Source organism: Vulpes lagopus, chromosome 9, assembly GCF_018345385.1.
Source record: "Vulpes lagopus strain Blue_001 chromosome 9, ASM1834538v1, whole genome shotgun sequence".
Classification (NCBI taxonomy): domain Eukaryota; kingdom Metazoa; phylum Chordata; class Mammalia; order Carnivora; family Canidae; genus Vulpes; species Vulpes lagopus.
In genome coordinates, this window is record NC_054832.1 from 69,335,387 (window position 1) to 69,362,470 (window position 27,084).

The window sequence follows — 27,084 nt, forward strand, 5'->3', positions numbered from 1 at the left end:
GTCTTAGGATTTTCAAAATTTTGTAATTTAAGAAACCAATAACTTACATTTAGACAAACATGTAAGATGAGCACTGTAACAATTATCACATAAACAGCTATCCACAGCCGCCTCATCATTAATGCAAAAAAGCTTTAAATTAGTCTTTTTACCTTTTATTTCCAATAAGCATAATGACCATGTTGGAATTGGAATGCTGGCGGGCATCTTCTAACCAGGTTGTCAAGTGGTTGAATGTATCTCTCCTAAATAGAAAAGAAAATTTGATCACTATTTCTAGTGTGTTCCTCTAGCAGTGTACAACGAACAGTATACATTCCATTAAAGGTAACTATTTTCAGCCATATCCACTTATGTAATGAGAAACAGCTCTCAAGTACAGTATCTGGAAATAAAGTGTAACCTCACTTTGGAAAATTCCAATGTATAAATAATATTACCAAATTGATTAACCTGGAGGTGCTTATTTATAGAAGAAAATAATTTAGTTGCAGATTTCTGCAGTAAATTTAAATTTAATTAAAGACACACAAGTTTTAAAGTCAAACAGCCAGGGCATAAAGGCAAAACCATACTTTTATAACTGGCAATCAATGTTTATTTAGAGAAAGTCTCTGCATTGACCAAACGAACGGATACATTTCCAAGTTCTCACCTTGTAATATCATACACTAGTAAAGCCCCTGCTGCACCTCTGTAATATGACCTTGTGATGGAACGAAAGGACTCTTGCCCTGCCTGTGAGGAAAGAAAAGGTTGAGAATTTTCTTTAATAAACTGTTCTCTACACATTTTCTTTTTATTCATATAGAATGTGGGGAGGTAGGGAGTGAGCATGTGAAGGAAAAGAAAACTTCACCAGTCTTAGGAAAAAGTCACAAAATACCACTATTGCTCAAGTCAACCAGACACACATGTCACCCCACCCCCCAGACCTCTAAACCTTTTTTGGCAATCCCTGACAACCCAATTTACTGAATGGCTTCACAATACATGAATCATTATTAGAACACAGAATGGACTCCTAGCAACTAAGCTCTGAAGACAAATTTGAAAGGAAGCAAATAACCCAGAGCCTCACATTTGAATTCAATAACCCACTCCCTGGGGCAGCTGTTGACACTAGAATAAATAAAGTCCATTGTAAATAAATGATGAATGACATCTTTACGCCCACCATCTGCTGGTGTAAAGGTTGTTGGAAGGCCAAGGATGCAGATTTTATCAGTTATATCATAAACTGCAGTGAGCTTTCAACAGTCATCAGATGGAATTCTTTGAGCAATCATTTTATTATGAAAAACAGAAAATGGTTCTGAATTTAATTTATATAATTTTTTTCTCCACACTCAATCAATTTCCTCTGTATGTGATATATAATGCTTGTCAAACAGCAACAGGATGTAGAAGTCATCTTTATATCCACTTGTGAAAACAGACTTCAGAGATTATGCAAAATTAGTTCATTTTTCTCTCTTACTGGTGCACTAATATTCTGGTTTTTAAGAAGGCTGGTGAAGGATATACATACGGCCTCTGAGTTTTAAAAATGAGACGGTTCTTATCAGAAATACTTGTGCATTTTTGATCACTTCTATAACTTCTAAGAAAAAAAAAAAACTAAATTAAATAAACACCAAGCCAGTTTTCACAATTTCTGTATTCAAAATCTACTAACTTGAACAATATTCTTGTTTGTATGCTGAGTTTTGATCTTTCAGTGTAACTATACTAAACCTCAGAATTCACACAGACAGCTTAAGTTTTGCCTTGTTCTAACACTCCACACTACAATTCCTTGTACTTCTTGGCCCTCGCAATATACTCCCTCCCTCCCATGCTCTCCACTCTGAGTGCCTAGCACTGGGTCTGGCACACAGCAAACATGCAGAGAAAGCCTTTAGAATGAAAGAATGAATCCTAATGTCTTAATCGAGTGTACAAAACAGTCATTACTCCATCCCACTGAAATAAGTAGACATCAGTAAATCCTAACATGCTAAAAGATTCAGTAAAAATAACTTCTATGTGGAAACTAAAGATTAGGCCTTCTCTCGGTAACTTGCAAACAATTCTAGCACTTTGAATGTCTTTGGCCAAACTGAATCCTGAGAAAGCCATCACACAAAAGAACTGTACAAATAGCTGACTCATTTCATATAGTTCGAGGTTAAAACATTAGATAATACTAGTTGGAAACATGAAATTCATTAAAATTACTTTTATATAATTTATTGAGATGTATCTTTCCAAAAAAGTTCTTTTAATAAACCAAAATATAAGCATAATGGGAATTTTTAAAACTGCTTAGCACAGGAAAACTAAGGACTATATATATTTAAAGATTTTATTTATTTATTCATGAGAGACACAGAGAAAGGCAGAGACATAGGCAGAGGGAGAAGAAGCAGGTCTCCATACAGGAGCCTGAAGTGGGATTCAATCCAGCAACTCCGGAGGCAAAGGCAGATGCTCAGCCACTAGGCTACCCAGGCGTCCCCAGGACTATATTTTTGAGAGATTTCTTTCACTTTCACTGTGAATTATATATATCAAGGAAGGAGTCTTGGTAATAATATAAAAAGATATATATATATATATATATATATATATATATATATATATATAAGTTAAAAATCAGGTTTAGAGCTCTAAATATTGAGAAAAGGCAAAAGTTCTTTAAAACAATCTTGCAGGGACATTCTGTGGTAGGAGTTAAAATGAATATACCATTAAGAGGAACACCACTATATGATTTAAAACTTCGGGGTTAATAGCTCAGATAAACAGTAAAAGGGAAAACAAATTTTTACAAAGGAAAAAAAAAAAAACACATGCCTGTACACCATTCTTACTCCCTTTGTACTGTTTTACCAAGAACAACATGTTATAATATGGAAATACTGTTTTTAATGCATCGCTTTATACTGAATCCATTCAATCGAGTTTTGCCTACCCATTACAAATTAAAGACTCAAGCAAATAAAAACCCAAACATTCCAAGTGAGGTCTATGAACATAACCATGCATCTTAAAACCTATGATTACTTTAAAGATCAGTATTCAGTATTCAGAATAGTTTCCAAATTCTTTAGATGTCACTGGTAAAGACATCTCACTCACTGGCCTAGTCTCTGTTAATGGGATTCATAGCCTTAAAATAAATCTTGCCCAATTAAGTTTTTTACTATGACTTCTTTATACACAAACTGTCCAACAACTGCATAAAGCTAGTCCAATGCTAATTATCTTGATCACATTAAAGCAATCTACTTTTTAAAAAAACACACTAATATAAACATGGCCAAATGATGGTTAACCTGTAATGTTTTACATGAAAAAGAATGTCAACTTAGGAAGTATAGATGTTATTTTTGATCATCTTCAATACAAAATGTTGGCTTAAGGAGTTTTAGAAGCTTGAAACTGAACAGTATAGAGAATTACCTGCGGTAAGAGATTTCTAATAGTGGCTGAGGGTATTAAAGCAAAACACATTTAATGAAAGGAAAATGACTAGCTAAGTGAACAGCACCAGAGAAACCTGGTTAGGAGAGACCAGAGTGGACCATAAGCTTATCAGTTCATAATATAACTGTTTGAGTTCTGCAAAAAATCAGCAAGATACCCAGAGTGCAAAATGTAAAAGACAGCAAGTCAGCCTTGCCAGATAATGGAACATGTTTGTTCTCAGTGATGCTTTGTACTTGAACAATCAGTCATAAAACCTCTGTGAGAAAATAAGCTTTATAGACCTCTGTTTTCCATGTGGGGACTGCTAAATCAAATAAATTTGGTTCTTTAGCCCATCATTTGCTTATTTGTTTATTTTAAAATTAAGTACAATATACCCCTAACATGGGAATCGAACTCATGACCCCAAGATCAAGAGCTGCATGCTCTACTGACTGAGGCAATCAGTCACCCCTAGCCCATACCTTTAAAAGTGACTTCCAATCGCCAGATGAGGATACCCTGACTTGACTTCCCTACATGCCTAAGTCTTTCTGTTCCCAATAATTTTTGTGGTAACCACGCTGGGAATTTAATTCCTCCTTCTCTCCTGTTACCTCCATAACATACAACTTTACACACAGTAAGCTACTGCTCAAACATTTCTAAATACCTTGGTTTTTAAGTCTTAAAGCTTTTTTGAGAATCTGATCTCTATTTGTTTCTCTAGAATTTTATCTTCTTATTCAATAAAAGTCTTGTTCTTATAGTCAGTTTTTTTTCCTGCTGATATCCTGACCATATTCAGAATATTCTTGCTTTTGTGCCTACGTAACTTTGCCTGAAGAACTATTTTCCTCCAGCTACCCAATTTCCCTTCCCTTTGAAGACCTGTCCAAACCTCCGGATTCTCTCACAAAGCTAGGAAGCTTGTCTACCATAGCCCATAGTTATCCATTTCTCCTCACACACCCAAGAGCACTTCCATGTGATCATATGGTTCTAGTATTATTGATTATATAAAAGGTACATACTCTGCTCAAATGCTGATCTTGTTTCCACCTTAGTTCTCTTTGAGGGATAGCCTAACTCGGAATACTGAAGTATATACAAGTATGCACTCATATTATGTTATCTTGACTAATCTCAAAAGACCAATAAAGTTAGAAAATTCAGATCTGTGAGAATCAATATTACAGTAATACCTCTACTTTCATTGTTAGTCATTTATCTAACAATTCCCACTATATAAAACTCAGTAAAGAACCAAAAAGTAGAAAAGGATTACTAAGTAGCCAAAAAAGTTGTCCAGTGTCCAAAAATGAAATCTCAGGTACTTACTAAAGATTCAACTTAAAAATCTCGACCTGTGATAAGGAACAACCATCAAGAAAAAAAGATTCTGAAATCTACATGCATGAACAAGACTTCTGTTTTGGATGACAGTAACATCAATAAAAATCAGAGTGATTTTTAAGGCTGTCTCAGTGTCCACAGCAAGGACACTGAAAAAGTCAATCTGGACTATTTAAGTCTAGGCTTTTTAAGGGAGTTTCCTAGAGAAATGAAAGTAGATCATCTTGAGAAGAGATACAGGGTTGTAAATACCTAGAAAGAAGAGTGATGTTAAATTTCTTAAGAAATTAAGACTATTTACTTTGAAAAAGAGAGGATTTCAGATTCTTTTAATGCTGCCATATAAGAGAAACTGGAGACCACAGGTGGGAGGTAAATATTAGAGTAGAATGAAATGTCTAACATAGCTTCTTGGCCTTGTAAGTTATTCAAGAGAAGGTTAATGAACAGCTGCCATAGAAGGCAAAAGCCTCTCTACTCCTGGGGTTGTGGGGATGGGAGCAGAGAGGAGTGGAGGCAGAACCAAGGTGCTTGGTTTCAGCCCCTTTCTTTGCTCCCACTGAACTGGAGGGTCATCCATCATTATACCACCCCACTGATAAATAAAAACACTCGTTTGGGTAAGAAGTTGGTTATAAGAATGGACACATTTTACAAAGAACCAAAAAAATGCCTGTGATTTGCTGAAAAGGTACTTTCAGCATGTAGGCTGCATGTGAGTGTTTTTTACGTAGTTCCAATATCTTCCTTGGGGGAAAAATATTTGTGAATTTAAAATATCTCGAGGGAAGTTGAGCAGAAACGTGGACTTAAAACATCCATACTATAAATTTGGGAGGAAGAGAATAAAATTTATTTGGATCAATTGGGAAGGCAAAAAGCAAAAAGAGGAGTAGGAATAAAAAAAGGAAGGTAAAGGCTGGATGAGGGTCTAAGACTGAGAATGGACTTCTTCTTACACTTCCCTTTCCATCAGTCAAGGAATAAGAAGTGGCAGCAAACTGTTTTCTTGACTCATCCTGACAGAGACTAAACATACCACATTATTTGACTTCTGACAAAAGAAAAAAAGTTACACAGGGCCAAAGGAAAGTGCTTTCAGGGAGGTTGTGACACACTGTCATCACTGCTTGCAGCAAGGCCTCTAGGGAGTATCTGTTGGCAACTATACTTACTATTTTCAAAACAAGCAAAGATGCTGGATGGTGGCTATGGAAATTTTGAAAGGAAATTTCCTTATTTTTATTTTTTGTGAATGGAAATGGATATACAATGAATGACAAACATCCTAAGACACTGGGTCTTGGGGGAAAAAATAATTTCCTTAAGGCTGATGAAACAAATAATAATAATATTTGGCAAATTTTTTCCTGAAGGACTCTAGGATGGTTTTGTAAATGGCCTGGGCCAGGAGAGACATGATCCTTGCTACTAAAAATGTAGTTTCCTAACTAAATGTATCAATACGTTGAAAAACATTAATGAGGGTAGCCCGGGTGGCTCAGAGGTTTAGTGCCGCCTTCAGCCCAGGGCATGATCCTGGAGACCCAGCATCAAGTCCCATGCCAGGCTCCCTGCATGGAGCCCGCTTCTCCCTCTGCCTGTGTCTCTCTGTCTCTCTCTCTCTATGTCTCTCATGAATAAATAAATAAAATCTTAAAACAAACAAACAGACAAAAAAAAAAAAACATTAATGATATGGGAAACCAAGTGTGGAACCAAACTGTATGTGTGTCAGATAATGTCTATTAAAGAGTTTTGGAAGTTAGGTGAAATAAGAAAACCTATGACAATTAGAGGAGAACCTCTAAGGCAGAAACTCAAAAAGCAGATTTCAAAAGTAATAAATTAACAGAGTTTTTTGAACATTCTTTACAATCTGAAATGGGCTATTTATTGGTCCTAGCACCCTCCATGTGGAAGCCCTGGAATTCTTGGGAGTCATGATGTCTTTGAAGATACCAGTCTCTCACTTTTAGAGACAGAAGAAAGAAGACTCCTCCTCTGCCTTACTAGAGGAAGGATGAACAAGGTTTTGTGGTTTTTTTTCCTATTTCCCTTTCATACTGGTCCAAAATAAGTAATTACTACAGATTTCTTCTGAAACATCACTGCAGTGTAAAATAATCAACTCATAAGAAAAAAAAAAAAAGGCAGGACTAATTAACCAAAAAAGAAACAATTGGGGAATTAATGACTTGTTCAAGTTTCAAAAACTGGAGGGGATTAAGAGAACACCTTAAGGATAGAAGAACAAGTGATAAACTATAACAGACTACAATGAAGTGGTTTGTGCCTCTGATGTCACAATATTTTCAGTACAATATCAGTCTTCCCTTTGGAACTACGTACTTTAGTTAATGGGGTCTCTTGGACATATCCAATGATCCTACAAGCTGCTTAGAATGAGATGCTTTACTTATTTGTTCAATGAAATTTACCAAACACTTAACCAGTCAGCATCTATAAATATAAGACACAATGTTAAGCACAATACAATGGTCGTTTCCCTCATGATTTTCTGAGGAAGGTAAACAAACAAGTAAAGTAACAGGATCAGAACTATAACAGAAATATGCGTAAAATACTATGGGGAGAATGAGCTATCCCATGGGTATCAGAAAGGTTCCACAACAGCTGACATCTGGGCTGGTCTTAAATGGGAAAAGGGGGTAAAGTATTTTAAGCAAAGCAAGTATTCATGCAGTACAAGGTATGAAAAATGTGTTTATCAGAGAACAGCAAGTAGTCTCGTTCACACTACACTGTGCTGCATGAGTTTATTAGCTAAGTTATTAGCAGAATTTATGCAAAACAGTTCTGAAAAAGGAGATTCTTCAAATATAGAAGTAAAAAATACTTCATTTTGGCTGGAGAGCATTAATTTTAAATCTCTAGAAAGGGACTTTGCATATTTCGTTTTTCTCTTTTCCATGCAGTTTTGAAATCATGTTGCCTGGGAGAATATAAATCAAAAAAGTTATGAGACACTACAGGCTCAGGGTGGGGGAACCCTAAGAAACAGTAAAAGCATAAATCTTCCCTTAAAAAGAAGAGGTAAGATACCACGAGAACCTAGAGTCCAATGTGTAACTCTGGGACAGAGCAAGATAGAGATTTAGGGTTTTCCATTTCAGGGACAATTATGTGATAACATAGGAGCAGTCAGGATTGTAGTGCTCATGACAGCCTGCAGCCACTTGCTTGGTCTTGGGAATCCAGTCTGTGAGACTGAATATTCTCCAAGGTTCCTTCCTTCAATAACTATTATAGGTGACAGGTAAGAAATCAAGACTGAGCGACAAGAAAAAAACAGGGGTATATAATGATAAAATTCCCCATATTTTATATTTCATTTACTAGTTTAGAAAATATGCTTTTTGTCATAACAGCTGACCTTTTGATCTTTCTCAATTGGGATTCTGTGAAGAATTAAGTCCTAATTGACCTACGGCAGTAGTTCTCAAAATGTGATCTCCGACTCTTCCAGGGTCCATGAAGTCCTCCATTTCCCAACTACCTATTTCTGTGAGGTTGTATTTTCTTCATACACTCCAACTAAATAACACACATAAGACTCAGTGAAGAAGCAGATATGGGAATCCAAGCTGTTTTCTATTAAGCAGATAGTGAAGAGACTTTTCAAAATGTAACAAATCGACACTCTTCTCACTAGAAAAATAAAGTTTTGTTTTGGGAAAACATAGTCAATTTCCATAAAAACTGCTTTGTTTAGCCTAACATATAATGAATTTATTATATTTTTTAAAAGATTTTATGAATTTGAAAGAGAACATGTGCATGAGTAGGGGAGAGGGGCAGAAAGAGAAGGGGGGAAACAAACACCCCACTGTGCAGGGAGCCCCATGAAGGACTCGATCCCAGGATCCTGGCCGTAGGCAGACACTTAACTGACTGAGCCACCCAGATGCCCTTATTATGCTTATTTTAAAATGAATTAGTAACTGGATATTTAATAAGTTTCTCAGTCTGGAGGCACCTGGATGGTTCAATTGGTTAAGTATCCCACTCTTGGATTAGGTTCAGGTCATGATCTCAGGATCATGAGATGGAGCCCCATGGTGGACTCTGCAGTGGACAGGGAGCCTGCTTTAGATTCTTTCTCCCTCTTCCTCTGTTCCTCCTCCTGCCTCTCTTTCTCATCTCTTTAAAAAAAAAAAAGTTTCTCAGTTTTGATTTCTAATATGGTATATATTGATAGCTGTAAGCCACATAAACAAAAGCTCTTCGGGGTCCTCACTAATTTTTAAAAGTATAAAGAAAGGGATTCTGAGACCAAAAAATTTGAGAACCACTACTTCAAAGCATCTACCATATGTAATAAAGTAACTCCTCTTTTATGTATTTAAGTTGGGAGAACAGAGAAAACAGTCACTCAAATCCGGTGCGGTGGTTAAAATGACAAATTGTTATTTAACGCTATACAGCATGGCATGGAATAGGTATTCAATGAATCTAAGTGAGAAGGAAAGTGGCTTCAAGCGGTTGGGACTACATCAAACTTTAAAAAAAATTTTTTTTAAAGACTTATTTATTTATTTGGCAGAGAAAGATATATAGAACACAAGTAGGGAGAGCAGCAGGTGAAGGGAGAGGTAGAAGCAGGCTTCCCATGGAGCAGAGAGCCCTATGTGGGGCTTGATCCTAGGATCCTGTGATCATAGGCCAAAGGCAGACACTTAACCAAATGAGCAACCCAGGGGCTCCTCAAGCTTTTATTTTTAAATCGAACTTTTAAAATTAATAAACTTTCAGATCAAGTGACTCAATGGCGTTTACTTTCATATTTTATCTTGTATGTGTACTTTAGATATGCTATTTTATTTTCTTAAAAACACAGTTTAGCACATTTCCATTTAGACAAATAGCCTGAGCATTTGTTCAGATATGTTTCACTAACAACCAACACCTGCGGTCTACCTGGTGAAAACACTGCGAAAGAAAACCTAATCTTTTCTGGCACCACATTTCATCTCATGGCTGTAGGGGTATTTGTATCCAACAAACCGTAATAGGCATAAAATGACATTAAAACAAAATAAAACATATACTGTACTTTCATAAAACAACTTTATTGAGGGCATACAGTGTATTCATTATACTCACCGTATCCCATATCTGAAGTTTTATCTGTTTCCCATCAATAGTTATCATTCGAGCACCAAACTCTACACCTAAACAGACAAAAAAATGATTTGTTACACAAACAAGAGGAACTATATTTCACATTTAAGGATCTATTTCCAGGACATACTACGCCAGATGCTACACAGATGAACTTTAACAAATATAGCTCTTACCACTAGACAACATATATACAATCTAAGGCAGAGGTACTAAAAGGCATAAGCTGAAGACACAAAATATTAAGATATTCAAGTCTAGTATAGTTAAAAAACAAACTGTGGTCTTCCTGTTTCACAGGCTTAATAATATAAAAACAACTAGAAATGAGATAATAAAATTTCTTAAAAACTATTAATATGATATTAAAAAAAAATCACTGAAAGGGGCAAATGTACTTTGAAATCATAGTTTTGGTTCCCAGTGTGGATTACCAATTAGAAAAGCAATCTCCAAATCTACCCACTAGAGATAACCATTGTTCAAACATACTTCCAGACATTACTCCATAGGTAGCATATTCTGTGTAGAAACACAGAAGTACACAATTTACATAAATGGGAGCATATAAATGTTGTTCTGCAATTTGCTTTTCAGTCAGTAACATAAACATTATTCTACATCACATATCTCATTACAAACCAATAAATATATAAAACTATGCCATTATTTTTGATGGCTGCATAATTAGCCAACTTTACTTAGTTGGTACTCTGTTTCTACAAATTCAGGTCATTCCCAAATTTTCACTGTTAGTTAAAACTGAAATGAACTTTCTGCATACATTTTCAGCTAACGATTATGATTTTAGGCAAATTACAGGAAAAAGAATTGCAGGTCAAAGAGAGTACACTTTACACTTATAAGTTAACTACTTGGGCTTTTTCCCTTCATTTATCATCTTTTTTTGAAAGCACTCAGGAAATCATCAAAACAGGAGGAGAAAAAAGGGGATAATTTCAGAACAGCACACAGCTGTGAAGGAGACTCTGAAAGAAGTCTATCACTTATATTACACCAAGTCATTACTGCTTGGAGTGTGCTCTATCAGTATTTAGATCAGAGTCAGGGTGAAGGGAAGACACACATGGTCCTCAGAAACCAGATGTCACCCTGGCAGCAAAACAGCTTCTAGTTGCCCAGGGAAGGGCATACTGCCCAGTGTCAGAATTCCATTTCAGCATCTCCTATAATTCCCCAACCAGGATCTGGAGGATCAGAAACACAGGTAATTTGTCCTTTCATGATATGTAACCTCAAGGTTTTACTCTACATTTTAAATACTGATTCCATCCTAGGGACATAGTCAATACAAAAAAACTAATGGTATGTTTCTCAGATTCAGAAATAAAGAAAAGCTGGAGACCCAGCAGTCATGATGTACTAGAATGAAAAATGCAAAATTATGCCATATAAAACCATTTTCACATCTACTTATGTATTCATTACAAATACATATAAATATATACATACATATATATTCACATGTATTCTGTGCCACCAGGTGGGAAAAACACAAAAAACCACCCACCAGCTTACCATTAATGACATGGAACCAGTAATTAAATATTATACAAATGTTCTTTGAAGTGTCAGTATTTAAAAGGGATGTACTAATGTACAAAATTCTAGATAGCTAAATATTTCACTAAGTGGGAGCCTTTCATGACTCTATTGCTTCTAGCCACAAATCAGAGACAGAAATCCTGTTTTTTCTTTCATTGTCATGGGTGGGCTTTTAACCACAATCCAAAAATGCTGCACTGTTCACTGGGATTAAAGATTTCTTCAACTGGATGCATAATGTCAAATTTGACAAAAAGCAACTAAAAACTAGAAAAAGACCCTTGGACTGATACCAAGGCTGGACAGGCAAGGCAAGCAAGGGCAAGCAGATGCCCCTTCTAAGGAACTGTCATCTTGTGCAGAGAGGGACACAGATACGAAGAGGGACCTGCATGCATTCTATTCTGTCCCAGCAGATGAAAGGCTCAGAACAGCTCTGCTGTTTCAGGACAGCTCCTGCTTCCTGGAGCCTCAGAATGCTTCATTCCTGCCTACTCCCAAGTCCAAGGCTTCCCTCTTCTGCAGGTTCTAAATTTTTTTTTTTAATTTTTATTTATTTATGATAGTCACAGAGAGAGAGAGAGAGAGAGAGGCAGAGACATAGGCAGAGGGAGAAGCAGGCTCCATGCACCAGGAGCCCGATGTGGGATTCGAAGCCGGGTCTCCAGGATCGCGCCCTGGGCCAAAGGCAAGCGCCAAACCACTGCACCACCCAGGGATCCCCCTTCTGCAGGTTCTATATAAAACTCCAAGTATATATCTTCCCTTTGGTTAGCCTAGCCACATTTGCATTTGGTACATTTATCTCTTTATTCAAAGTAATAAAGGTTGTTTGAAATGAAACAAAAACAGAATCTAATTTCAGCTCTAGAACCATAACTCTTTCTAATCTAGTTACTTGTAACTGGGCTCAATGCAGGTTTTACCTTTGTAGACTATGTGGCAAAAGAAAACACTGAAACCTAAATGTCCTGTAAGACTGGGTAACACACAAAAACCTGAAAACCTTTTTCTCCTGCATTATTGAAAATTTTTAATCTTTTGCAACTTAAGTATGTATGTATGCTTGAGAATCCCATTTAGAACGACTTCCCTATCTTTTTTTCAAGGGATAAACCATCATCTCCTATGCCCTTGAGGCTCTCTTCCCAGATACATTTTCAATTAACAGCCAATTTGGCTGCCAGAGAAATTGTCTGTGGAGCCAAATATAAGAAGGCCTCATTTACCTGACATTGTTAGGGAGCAAAGCTGATTTTTTCAGATATGTTATTCACTTGCAACCTTCCAGAACAAAATACTCTGAATGCAAATACATACACTTTTTAACTCTCTCTAGATCTTTATCATCCTTATACAGTAAGAACCTGAAACCTTGCAGAGCAACCATTTGTTGAGCATTTAATGATCAATACCTACTAACTGTGGGACCATGGGCAAATTGTTAAATCTCTTCTGTGTCATAGTTTTCTTATCTGTAAAATGGTATCAATGACATCCATTCTCTTAAGACTTTTTTTCAAGATTAAAAGGGTTATTACATACAAAATACAAGAGTGCTTGGCGTACAGGAAGTACTCAGTATGTGTGAACTATCTTATCATTCCATACTGTACACCAAAATTTCTAAACCACCACTCACATAACTAAAGATGACAGCCTATTTGAGAAAGGGCCACTTATCAGAGCCAGGTGACTGTGGGGCTGCCAAAGCAGAGAGCAGAGGTAGACCAGAGAACATTTGGACTTGTTTGGGCACCTAGATGTCATGGAGGCTCACAACAGAGACTTGAGGGAAGAAGGCTTTATTCCCCTAATTCTAGAAACAAGGGGGAAAACTAGATATTAAAGAGAAATTTCCCCAATTTTCTATGAAAAATGAGTAGTACATGCCATACTTAAAAATACTGAAAGAATTCAAATTATAGAGAAAATGATTATAATGCCCTTGACTTGTAAACTACTCTAGAAATTTTGATCATAAATTACAAAAACAAAACTAAAAGGTACAAATATCAGCTAAGGAAAAAATTATGACTTACAGATAAGATCAGTCTACTCACAGCATGCAAAATAATTAAAAATAATGGTGAAAAAAACTCCTATCCATAATAGTAACAAAATCTATTAAATATCAAAATAAACTTTAAAAAAGAAGACCTGTATGAAGAAAATTGTAAAACTTTACCAAAAAGCATTTAAAAAGTTGTAAAAAAAAGAAAATACATATGTATATAAATAGATGACCTTAATATACTAAAAATATAAATTGTCTTCGAATTAGCCCATAAATTTCATAAAGTTCTCAAACTTTAAAAGCCTTACTAAAAATTTTGTGATTTGGCAAACTGAGATTAAATGTCATTTGGAAGAAAAAATTCACGATACTGATCAAGAAAACCTAGAAAAGGAAAAAATGTCAATCACATATTAAGTATACTACACAGTTACTAAAAATAGCAGTGTGATTAAAAAAAAATAGCATGTGATATTTTCTCATGAAATAGAGGAATAAAAACCCCAAAACATAAATGGAATAGATTGAGAGTACCCAGACTTGCTTACATATGCAGATGTAGCATATGCAAAGGTAATAGTTCAAACAAGAAAGAAAGATGGGGGATCCCTGGGTGGCGCAGCGGTTTGGTGCCTGCCTTTGGCCCAGGGCGCGATCCTGGAGACCCGGGATCGAATCCTACATCAGGCTCCCGGTGCATGGAGCCTGCTTCTCCCTCTGCCTGTGTCTCTGCCTCTCTCTCTCTCTCTGTGACTATCATAAATAAATAAAAAAAAAAAAAAAAAAAAAAAGAAAGATGGCTTATTTAATTAATGAATGGCATGGGGCCACACATTATACACAAAGAAAATTATATACATGGCCATATACCAGATAGGGTACAAATTTATAGTATTCGAAGAATATTTTAAAGAACATTATATAATTTTTGTTTTGGGGAGCCTTCCTTAGTAAGGTCTGAAAGCCATGAAGAAAAACATCAATGTATCTGACCAAAAGAACAAAAAACAAACTGGTATTAGAAGAGGCAAAAAGATAAAAACACGTAATCCAAAGAGAAAAGACACACAGTAGTTCTTAAACATGTTAAAAATGCTCAGTCTCACTACAAATTCAGAAATTGCAAAGTAAGATAACCACTTTTCTCTCTCCATTTCACAAAGAGTAAAATCCTAGAATCAGCAATGAAGGGCAAGGATGAGCAGAAACGGGTACTTGGTTTAGTACGCAGGTGGAGGGAGTGCAGATCAGAACAGCTTTGTATGTTTATAAATACATTTTAAAGTTCTAGAAGGCGACAAACACACCTGTGGATGCAGGAGGGCCAAACGCAAGTCGTACAGAGAATATAACTTTCTCTGGATTTTTAACAATGTTTTCATAATAACCACACCCCATCATTTACATTTTATTATTCAGGTAATATTGACTTTGTGAGATCTAAATCAGATGTTCACAGGTCTTTTAAGCTAACTTCCTAGTTCTTGGCCATATTATTCTAACTAACTCAAGTTATCTCAGAAAACTGAATCCCAAATAAATGAGGTGTTTTTTTAACTTATTTGTGGGAATGCAGATACAAGAAATGATGCTTCAATTATACCACCTTTTCCCTCCAATGACTCTTCACAGTCATTTCTTACAGGATGACTAGTGTAAGGACATGGGGGAAATAGGTAGGAAGGTGGTATCAACATATAAATGGTGTTTGTTGAATTGTCCATTAGTAGGTAGTCAAATAAATGTAGTGGGAATTAGTGGGCTGTAACTAGAATTATCTCTACACAGTGTAATTAAACAGCATTAAACAAATGTGTGCATCAAGCACTGTAATGTTTAATGTTACTTTATGAAGCTTTCTCCCCACATGGATAGTAATATTAATTTAGAAAACATTTATAGAGTCTTTATATGCGCTAGGCACTGGAGATACAGCACTGAACAAAACACTTTACCTTCATACTGGTGGGAGACAATATTCACTTATAATCACCTGAATAAAAAATTGAGAAAAAAAAAATCCAAGCAAGGGGATGGGTATGAAGGTGTGCATGTGCATACAGGTACACTTGTGAAGATTTAGGAAGAAAAAAAAATCAGAAGCTATTTGGATCAAGTTAAGTTTGAGATGCCTAACAGGCATCTAAGAGAAAGGAGATATTGCAGAAGCAGGTGGATATGTACACATGGGGAGGAGAGAGCCTAACTGGAGTAAATTCAAAAAAGAATGAGGGGAGGGGAAAAACCAGAGATAGAAAATATGAACAATTCTTTCTGAAGACATCTGCTTAAAGGAAATAAAAAGATTGAAAGCTGGAACAGATAAATCCTGAAAAATGACAACCCCAGGAAAAATGAGTAATGTGTGGGAGAAAAAAAGAAGTGCTGAAGCAGTGTTCTTGAGTAAGCCATGGCAAGCAACTCTCAGTTCATCTATGGTAGCAGGGAGAAGGCAGAGTTTATGGGTGCAATGCAAGTAGGTGGGCCTGTGTGCTGATGGAAACCTGTGAAAATGCTCTTCTGCTTGCCTCTATTTTGAAATACACATCGAGATTATCACAGAGTGAAGACAGGAGAGGTGGTGCATGCTTAAAGTGCAAGAAGGCGTAAGTAACAGTTGGGCAGGAAAGTGGAGAATGAATGAACTGGAAATAAAGTGCAATTGTCAAGCAGTTAGAATTCAGTATCTAAGAAATTTTTTTTTAAGACTTTATTTATTTATTCATGAGTGACCCAGAGAGAGAGGCAAAGACAGGCAGAGGGAGAAGCAGGCTCCCCATGGGGAGCCTGATGTAGGACTCGATCCCAGGATCCCGGGATCACAACCTGAGCCAAAGGCAAACACTCAACCACTGAGCCACCCAGGTGCCCTGTGTCTAAGAAATTATGAGATTAGTTAGCATGGTTTTGTGGGGTTTTTTTCCAAGCAGGACAGAGTAGGTAGTTGGATTTAACCTGTGGGTTAGCCGTGAGACCGTGATGAAGCAAAGGAGGGGAGGAGGAATGAGGGTGCATGCAAGGGTGATTATAATGACATAATTACAGTGGTTAGAGTTAAAACTGGGTAAGGAGGGATATTTCCACCACCTGAGAGGTGAGAGCAGGACAGCAGGATCAGTGGATTATAGGACTGATGGAGCAGATAAATCATTGTTAGCAACTCGAGGGTGTGAGCTAGAAGGATGACAGAACAGTCAAATGGCTAGATGTATGAAAGTAAGACGCTGGAGTACCTCCAGACACTGGTAATGACCAGGTTTGACTATGGGAGTGAGGAGCTGAGTTGAGGGGAAGCAAGATCACAGGAGGAGAGGAAGTAAAGCAATGGAAAGGCTAGGGTGTGTGTGGGAGGTGTGCTCACATGCACGCATAAATCAACAATACAAAACATATTCCTAGGTGGGTAATCAATATTTACAAGCCATTGCTCTAATGCAAAATCTGACTCAGTAGACTCTTTAACAAGGTCCCACAGAATACTGATGCTGCTGGTCAGTGGGACCGTGTTTGAACACACCCTCTGAGTAGCAAGGTTCTAGTCTAGACCTTCAGTGTAACTGGACCCAGAAGCCATTTGTAAACTGCTTCTTTGATTTCTATTGTTAACAATTCTCACTGAGATAGCAGTCAAAGGGTACGGAGTATTTCATAGGCTCATCCTCATCTTTTACTTCCTCTGTTCCACCGTTTAATACTTCCTAATCATGGCCCTACCTCAGCCTTTTCACCTTGCTCTATTCATCAGGCAAAGAAAGTATGCAGCAGAATCAAGGTACTGTCTTACACCTATTTCACCAAACATTCCAATGTTCCTTTAAAACAAATATGTGCTAATAACCTGAAAAATAAATAGTTGTGATGGGTATCGTAAAGTACAGAAGTCAGGGTCCAACCAGAAAAACGAGAAACTATATTTAAATATTTAAAACAGAGAGAATTTAATGTAGGGAGTTAGCTACAGGAAAGAGTGAGCCAAGAAGTTCAAAGATGGGATGGATGGTAATGAAGCTGAGATATTAGCAGCAGGCAAGTGCTACCATCCCGAAGCTGGGGCGACAAAGAGAGAAACTGGAGTTAGGAGAGCTTAGGAGTCAGACCATTGGTTGGCCTGTCACCACCAGAGTTGGGGCTAGAGTCTTGGAAGATGTACAGTTAATCCAGGCAGACAGAGAAAAGAGAACACTCAGGCATTCTTTTGCTTTAAGCCTCCTACCTCCCAGAGCCACCCACCAGCAAACCCAGGGGGAAGGCAGCTGGTATAGCTGAGTTACAGTTTCAAACAACTTCCTTTGGTCCATCTCCTTCCCTCTCTCTACAAGGATAAGCCTTGCCAATTTCTGACAGGACGCTTAAGCCCATCTATCACCTGTGCCATAACACCTTAGAAATGTATACGAAGCTTCACGAAAAGGGAGACACTTTTGTTTAGTTCCCTATCCTAAAACCAACCATGTGGCTAGTTGTTTCAGGACTGAGGCAGGCCAAAGAGACAGCCCCAAGGTTTAGACCATCTGGGCAAAGAGCAGATCCTACACAAAACTGAACTCACCAAAGTTAAACTATGAATGAGGACCAGCATGAAACAGTAGTACCTGTTTTATCCTTCATTACTGTATCACTTAAAACTATAAAAATTAGAATCTGGATATTCTCAATGACAGTAGCCACTTGGGAAAAGATTTCAATATATCCACAAAGTATATGTTGCTTGGCCAAAAATTATTAATTCATTTAATCATTTGATTAACAAACTCTCTGATTTGGTATTTTAAAAATACACAGGACATGAGAATCAACTTGCTATTAATGATGATTGAAAGGTATCTATAGTGGGCTAACTGAATTTAAACCTAAAAGAAAAAATAAAGATATCTGTAGAAAATAAGCAGTCACTGGTTGAGACCTGATACACCAAGCTATCAGTGGTGAAATCCAAGTAGATTTCAGTCTAACAGTGACTAGTAACCGTCTCGTTTATTCTCTGCAACACAGGACACTAAAAATGGCTGCTGGCAGTTTTTCCTCAATTGGTAATTATACATAAACCTAAAGCATCTACCATGTGGCCAGGCACTGTTCCAATGTTTCACAGTTATTAACTCATTTATTGCTCACAATAACTTTGTGAGATTGGTACCACTATTATTTTCATTTTACAGATAAACTGAGGCATGGAGTGGTAAAGCGGCTTACCCAGCTAGTTAGTGGCACAGCCTTGATTTGAACTCTGGCAAGGTGGTCCCAAGTCTCTGCTCTTGTCCCTATGCTATATTGTTTGGCAAACATTTATTTAATAATTAAGTACAATGAAAATCCTAAATATTTATGACTTCTTTCCCATTTTCTGACCACTTTTACAAAGTTGGATAATACTTTTACCATACTCATATATTTTTATTTTTAAAAAGTGGTGACACTAAACTCAGTAACAAATTTAGTTTCACTGATTCTTTCTGGCCCATTTGGAACAGAATGGACCCCCGTTAGCACATTCCATTTCTACTACACAAACCTTCTGAAGGTTTCTCATCTCTTGTATAAAACTTACCGATAGTCAGGTCATGCACTGGCTGAAACCTCTTGTCTGTAAACTGTAGCAATAAGCATGATTTACCAACACCTGAAAGTTAGAAAAAAAAATTATGAGACATAACTCACAATAATTAAGAAACACTTTACAAAGTACCTAGGAAAGAGGCAGCTAGCGTTTCTGGTGCTCTGTGAACAGTCTACCAGAATTTCTCGGTGCTCGAATTTCTTGAGAAATCACAAGATTGATGATTTAGGTGGAAGGTGTTTGACAATCTAAAACACCTTTTCATCCTTTGTTATTCATTTGACATTTTAATCTGAAAGGTAAAACTGGCAGGAACTCCTGCGAGACAACCAAACAGGTCCTCCCAGCAGCCCCTACCACAGTACTTCAGCAGTTAAGAGCTCAAGCGCTTTGTTTTTTGTGTAGTAGTGAGAATACTTAAAAACAAAGTAATCTCTTTTTGTAATTTACCTTACTTTCCTACAAACAAACAAACAAACTGGCAGTTAAATGTGTGGGATCTACTTTGCTCTATCTTCTGGCTAATTCATTTCAGGATCAACTCTACTCCTTTTTTTTTTTTTTTTAAAGATTTTATTTATTGAGGGGGTGGGGAGAGAAATGTATTTATTTATTTATTTGTGCTTGAGCAGGAGGAGGGGCAAAGTGAGGGGCAGAGGGAGAAGCAGACTTCCTGCTGAGCAGGGAGCCAGGTGTGGGGCTCCATGCCAGGAGCCTTAACTGACTGAGCCACCTAGGCTCCCCAGGATCAACCCTGATCTGAACTGCATCCCTTCCCTCTGCCACCTAATTTCACTTCATTAATATCATGAATAACTTCCACAGTCCTAAATTAAGGACAAATTTTCTGTATTTATCTTACTCATCTCTGAGAACTGGTTACTGAACACCACAGCATCTTCCTACTCATTTTCAGGCCCTCATCTTCACATTAGACCAAGTCGGCTTCCTTGTCAGCATCCTGCATTTCATTCATTCTTTCACTCAAAAGGCTTTACTGCATGCTAACTGTGCTCTGCACTTAGGACTTGAAGATACAATCATGTGGAACGCTTCCTTCCTTATAGTAGAGTACAGGCAGAGAAATTAAACAGAATGAATGCCAAATAATCTATATGAACTGCAACTTGAAATAATTATAGTAACTGCCAGTTGAAAGAAGAGAGTACTATGAGGAAGAGTAACAAGATTGATTTAGACTGAAGGGCTGGAGAAGGTTTTTCTGAAGAAGTGAAACTTAAACTAAGCTGTTCAAGGTCTTCCAGATTATAAACTCAATGAGAGAAGTATGATGAATATCTTCCTGTCTTAAGGCAGAGGTAAGGCAGTTAAGGATTTTGCTGAATGATGGGCCCTAGTGTCAAATGTTACAAAGACTATCAAAATGCCCATTACACAATTCGAAGAAATGTGTGTGCATGTGGTTATGTTTTGGAAAATACTTTATTTGTTCAAAGTTTTCTGAATGTTTTCACTAAAAATAAACTGGAATTTCAAAACATTTGACCTTAGTTTTCTTTTTTCTTTTATCCATGATTTCTTTTTTACATTACAAAATGTGTAAAGCCAAACTCATTTTATCATATTTCTAGCTCCTCTGAATAGACTCTCAGATCTAGGATAGAATGGAAAATTATTTTTTAAGTGTAAGAGTACAAAATAAGTGAACATTTGAGTATGTAATTTTCAGGGTTCTTTTTTAAGCTTTAAAAAAAATTTTAAGCACAATCAACCCCTCAATGTGGGGCTCAAACTCATGACCCCAAGATCAAGAGCCACAAGCTCTACCAATACTCAGCCAGGTGCCCCAAGGGTTTTGTGTTTTTTTACCCCCTAGAGAGGGAAAGGGCAGAAGATGTGGGAGAGAGAATCTTAAACAGGCTCCAAAATCCTGAGATCAGGACCTGAGCCCAAATCAAGAAATGTACACTTAACTGACCAAGCCACCCAGGCACCCCTCTTCCACCCCCCAGATTTTTATTTTTTTAAAATATTTTATTTATTTATTCATGAGAGACTGAGACCCAGAGAGGCAGAGACACAGGCAGAGGGAGAAGCAGGCTCCATGCAGGGAGCCCGATGTGGGACTTGATCCCGGGTCTCCAGGATCACACTGCAGGCCAAAGGTGGTGCTAAAATGCTGAGCTGCAACCCCCCCCCACCCCCCGCCCCCAGCTTTTTAAAACAGACTTTAAGAGCAGTTTTAGGTTCACAGCAAAACTGAGCAGAAAGTACAGCAAGTTCCCATATACTCCCTGCCCCACAGGAGCACAGTCTCTTCCATCATCACTATTTTCACCAGAGCCACAATACTTGCTATAATCCACGAACCTACACTGATTCAGAATTATCAAAGTCCATAGTTTACATTTGGGTTCATGCTTGATATTTATTCTATGGGTTTTGACAAATGTATAATGTATTTACCACGATGGTATCATATAGAATAGTTTCACTGACCTAAAATCCCCTATGCTCTTCTTACTAGTCCCTCTCTTGCCCCCAATCCCCGGCAAACTACTAGTCTTTTTACTGTCTCCATAGTTTTGCCTTTTCCAGAACATCAAATATTTGAAATTAACAGTATGTAGCCTTTTCAGATTGGCTTCTTCACTTAGTAACATGCACTTAAGACTCCTGTGTCTTTTGTCTTTTTTTCTAAAGATTTTTATTTATTTGAGAGAATGAACAAACAAGAGAGAGAGGGAGAGCACGAGTGGGGAGAGGAGTAGAGGGAGAGGGAGAGACAGACTTCCCACTGAGCAGGGAGCCAGCTGCAGGGACTGATCATGATCATGATTATAATCATGATCATGACTGAAGCCCAAGGCAGATGCTTAACCGACTGAGCCATCTAGGCACCTCTCTTCATTTCTATTTGTAACATCCAAAATTTTCCCATATGGTACAGAAAAAAAAAATCATAATTAATTAGAAATCAGGTATTTATTACTGAGAGACCTCAAGAATCATCTAACAGACTGGTAAATCATTTAAGTGATACAAGAGCCTAAAAATCTTTCTTATCTCACAAAACAATGTATTGCTTTAGTGATACTAATAACACTTATTCTGAGCAAGTGCTAGTTAAATATAGAAAGGCTAGCTGTTTGGTTCTTCACTTAAAGATTCCATTTCTTTCTAAAGGTAAACAAAATATCTTTCAAGTTAGAGGGTTTTGGTAATTTGCACACTTTGTAGGACATCCTTTATTTAATATTTGTCCTTTCTATAAAACTGGCAAAAATTTCCAAGGTTTCTTTCACCAATTTTCCTGAGTCTCTCTTAATCCTTTGTATCAGATAAGTTCTTTAAAAGCATCTTCCATATCTTTCCTCTTCTTCAGCTGTTTATTAGCCTAAATATCAGATCCCCACTCGTCAATGGCACTATATGGAATTCAAGCAGTGCTCCAGTATTTATATATACTTGATGAAATCCTATATATTTTGCAGGACTTGTAACTGATTCATCCTTCATTTTCATAGAGAATGATAGTCAAATATGTTGATTTTCCTGAGGGGAGAGACTTAGAAAAAAATAATTGAATGAGGAATAGTTTAAGTGGCCAATGAGTATTTTCAAGTTATTAAATGATCAAAAACTCTGAAATCTTTAAAATTTATGATTCCCAACAACAGATAAACTTACATAAAGGTACTCTTGTGCCAGGTATTGTTCTAAGCAATTTACACATGTCAGCTCATTTAACGCTTAAGAATGGCATTAGCATAGTGGTTATGATTTCTGACTCCAAAGACATACCACACTCCTTGGGTTCCAACCCCAGCCTTGTCAATCACCATCAACAGAACCTCAACTTAGTTATCTTCTCAGTGCCTCACTTTCCTAATCTATAAAAAATAGGATAATAATACCTATTTCAGATGTTTATTGGGATTATTAAATGACTTAATACATTAAGTGCTTACAGCAATATCTGGTACATAGTAAAATTCAATAAAGAATTAAAGAAATGTTTGTTATTACAATTAAAATTACACTTTCACTTATTACCATGTCTATGTATGCTTCAAACTCCCTAAAAGAAGTATATTTTATTCATTTTCAGTTTAACCACATGCACTTTCATTGCATACCAAAATTCAAACTTTCTAGAAATATTTGAATATGTATCATGTTTTTTCTAAGGCTAAGAAACTGGGATATCAGTAAACAATAAGATAAAGGCCCTTGCCCTTCTGGAGTGAGAAGGGACTATGAAAAAGCTTTTAAAAAAAAAATATATATATATGTGCACATATATATATATATGTGTGTTTGTATATATGTGTATATACTGGGAGAGGTGGAGGGTGCAGACGGATGGACAGATAGATGAAGAGGACATAGTAGTGTAGAGTGTAATGTGTTAAGGTACAGAGAAAAAGCTGAGCAAATATATGGGACCTGGAATGTTGGGAGGAGGGGAAGGAAAAAGAGTGTGGTGTTTAAATGAGGTGGTCTCTCACTGGGAAGGGGAGATTTAAGTAAAGACTTGAAGAGGTGAGGAAAGAGGCAAGTGGATTACTGAGAGAAGAGCACTTTAGGCTAAGGAAACAGCTAGAGGAAAAGCTGTGAGGGGATGTTTGGAGAAACTGCCATGAGGCCAAATCCAGCCATAGCTCAGAAGGCAGGGGAGAGCCCTTGTTCCTAAAGAGGTAAGGTTGCAGACATCACAGGGCCTTATCACATAGACCCCACAGGGATTTTAAATTTTACTTGTGATAAAGTAGGCGATTCATTGGAGGTTTTGAGCAAAAAAGTAATATAATTTGACCTAAGTTCTAAAATAATCATTCTGGCTGCTACAATGAGAGTATAAGCAGATGAGAGAAGCAGAGATTGGTTAAGAAGGCTTTCTCAATGAGGCAAGAAATGGCTCTTGGACCAGAGCGGTAGCAATGGAGGGGTTTGAAATGATTGAATTCTATATGCAATCTGAAGCAGAGCCAAGAGAATTTGTTGATAGTGTGGATGTGGGTTTTGAAAGAAAGAGAATTGCATTAAGAATGGCTCCAATATTTTTGCCTGATCAAACGGATCAATCAATGAGGATGGGGAAAATTTTAAGTGGATCAGGAAATACTATCAATTTCACTTTAGTTATTTTGATTTTAGATATTTATTAGACATCCCAGGGGTAAGGCTGGGTAGGCAACAAAATATATGAGTTTAGACTTCAGGAAAGATGTTGAGGTTGGAGATATAAATTAGAACTGTCATCATAAGATGCTATTTAAAGCCACAGAAAGAGAGGGAAAAAAGACATGTTTGTTTTATATAATAGCAGAATTAAGCAGAAACACAGCAAACATAAAAGTGACCTCTCTCAATTCTTCTACCACTGGTTTTCATTTTATACCTGGAATCTCCAAGGCCTTCAAACATCCTCTTCTATCTCTCCATGCAGACAGACTCCTATGGCTTGTTTCTCATCATCACAGATGCCTTCCTTCCCTGACCATTCTATGTGAAGTAGCTCCCAATCACTTTCTACCCATGAGAAGTTTTTGATCTTTACCAAAAAATCCCCAAATCCCTATTAGGTCTCAACCCCAGAGGTTCTGACTGAATTGTCAGCATTATGCAGTGCTTAAAAGCACAATCTGGGTAGCCTTTGATGAACCACTGACCTCTGTGGGCTTTTTGCTATGTAGAAGCTTTTTGGTTTGACATAGTCCCACTTGTTTCTTTCTTTCACTGCTTTGCTTTTGTTGTCGGATCCAAAACTCATCACCAAGACCAATGCCCAGGAGCTTATTGCCTATGTTTTTTTTCTGTAAGTTTTATGGTTTCAGGTCTTACATTCAGGTCTTTAATCCACTTTGAGTGAATTTTTGTGTATGATGTAAGATAGTAGTCCACTTTCATGCTTTTTTGTATGTGGCTGTACAGTTTTCTTAACACCATTTATTAAAGACACTGCCCCTTCCCCCATTGCCGTAAGTGGCTCCTCTGTCATAAGTGAGTTTGCCATATGTGTGGTTTATCTGGGCTCTCTATTCTGTTCTACTGATCTTTGTGTCTGTTTTTATGCCAATACTATACCGTTTTGATTACTACGGCTTTGTAGTAACACAGTTTGAAACCAGAAGGTATAAGGAAGCATCCAGCTCTGTTCTTTCTCAAGATTGCTTTGGCTCTTCACTCTTGATTAATACAAATTAGTATACTCAATAACGCTACTGTTAGAGTTCCTACCATGAAGTCACCTCAGCTTTTTCTATTTTTTTTTTATTTTTATTTTTTTTTTAGCTTTTTCTTTTACTTTGGATCCACATCGCCATCTGCTCAGACAATACTGTGGTGAGACCTGAGTAACTAAATACCACATGAATGCCGAACAATTACAAGTAATACTCATTAAACTGCATTCCTAAAGCCTCACCCCAAAGATTCTGATTCAGGAACTTTTTGCTTGGACCCAAAAATCGAATTAATAAGCCCCCCAGTGATTTTTTTTTTTTTTTTAGGCAATGTGTCCTTCACAAGTAACAATGGCTTAAGTGCCAGGTATTCTTTTTTTTTTTTTTTTTTTTAAATTGAAATTTAATTAGTATACAGCATTGCTTAGTTTCAGGTGTACAATATATCAATTCAACAATTCTGCATATTACCCAATGGTCATCTGTCACCATACAATGTTACTACGATATTATTGACTGTAGTCTCTATGCCGTACTCTTCATCTCTGTGACTTATTTATTTTGTAACTGGAAGTTTATACTTCTTTTTTTTTTTTTTTAATTAATTTTTATTGGTGTTCAATTTACCAACATACAGAAAAACACCCAGTGCTCATCCCGTCAAGTGTCCACCTCAGTGCCCGTCACCCATTTCCCTCCAACACCCGCCCTCCTCCCCTTCCACCACCCCTAGTTCGTTTCCCCGAGTTAGGAGTCTTTATGTTCTGTCTCCCTTCCTGATATTTCCCAACATTTCTTTTCCCTTCCTTTATATTCCCTTTCACTATTATTCATATTCCCCAAATGAATGAGAACATACACTGTTTGTCCTTCTCTGATTGACTTATTTCACTCAGCATAATACCCTCCAGTTCCATCCACGTTGAAGCAAATGGTGGGTATTTGTCGTTTCTAATGGCTGAGTAATATTCCATTGTTTCACATCTTCTTTATCCATTCATCTTTCTATGGACACCGAGGCTCCTTCCACAGTTTGGCTATTGTGGCCATTCCTGATAGAAACATCGGGGTGCAGGTGTCCCGACGTTTCATTGCATCTGAATCTTTGGGGTAAATCCCCAACAGTAGTGCCAGGTATTCTACTTAAGGTTTATTTTCTTAGTCCCAAATTGACTTCTACCATCACAAGGTAATTTTCAAAATCATAAAACACACAGATTTAATTTAAAATAAAAAAAGCAAAGGTATGAAAAGTACCAGAGCCAATTCTTAACCACCAAAGAAAAGTTTTGTCCAACTATCATGAAATTGTGGCTGCATATCTTCATCTACCACACTTGACTCTCAAACACAAAATACAACAAAAGTTCCATGAATGAGTGACCTATCTCATGACTAAAAGTAACCCATTGAGGAACCTAGATTTTATCTTTCTCATTTTGTTTGTTTGAGCGATCTCTTTTGAGGAATCTGGCTAAAGGTTTATCAATTTTGCTGATCTTTTCAAAGAACTGGCTTGGTTCACCAATCTGTCCTACTGCTTTTTTCATAAGAACTGTATGCTTTAAAGTCACACCAAAAAATTGAAAGACCTCCAACACAGATCACTGAGATGTGGTGAGCTGGCTAAAATATTAGCTTATTTTGCAAATATAGAAAATTTTATTCTTCTTTGCACGAATATCCCAAATTGAGAAACGTAATGAAAAAACAAAGTCTGCTCTTTTTAAACAGAAAATTATAAAATCAGCATAGTATATTAGAAAGAACACAAGGTGTGTTCTACAGTTGAAACACCGGTGTTCAATTCCATCTCTATCATTTCATGACCTGTGAACGTG

General features: G+C 37.1%; 1 protein-coding gene across 2 annotated transcripts in view; it reads right to left on the reverse strand.

Moving 5' to 3' along the window:
• The window catches only part of RAB2A (RAB2A, member RAS oncogene family), a 90,525-nt gene that overhangs the window by 38,301 nt on the left and 25,140 nt on the right, over positions 1 to 27,084 (reverse strand). For both annotated transcript variants that reach the window (XM_041769009.1, XM_041769010.1), the window contains exons 2-5: positions 19,086 to 19,157; positions 9,937 to 10,004; positions 656 to 738; positions 153 to 245 (exon numbers count right to left, since the gene is read on the reverse strand). In XM_041769009.1, coding sequence (XP_041624943.1) covers positions 153 to 245; positions 656 to 738; positions 9,937 to 10,004; positions 19,086 to 19,157 — 316 coding nt within the window. The remainder of the gene's footprint in view (positions 1 to 152; positions 246 to 655; positions 739 to 9,936; positions 10,005 to 19,085; positions 19,158 to 27,084) is intronic.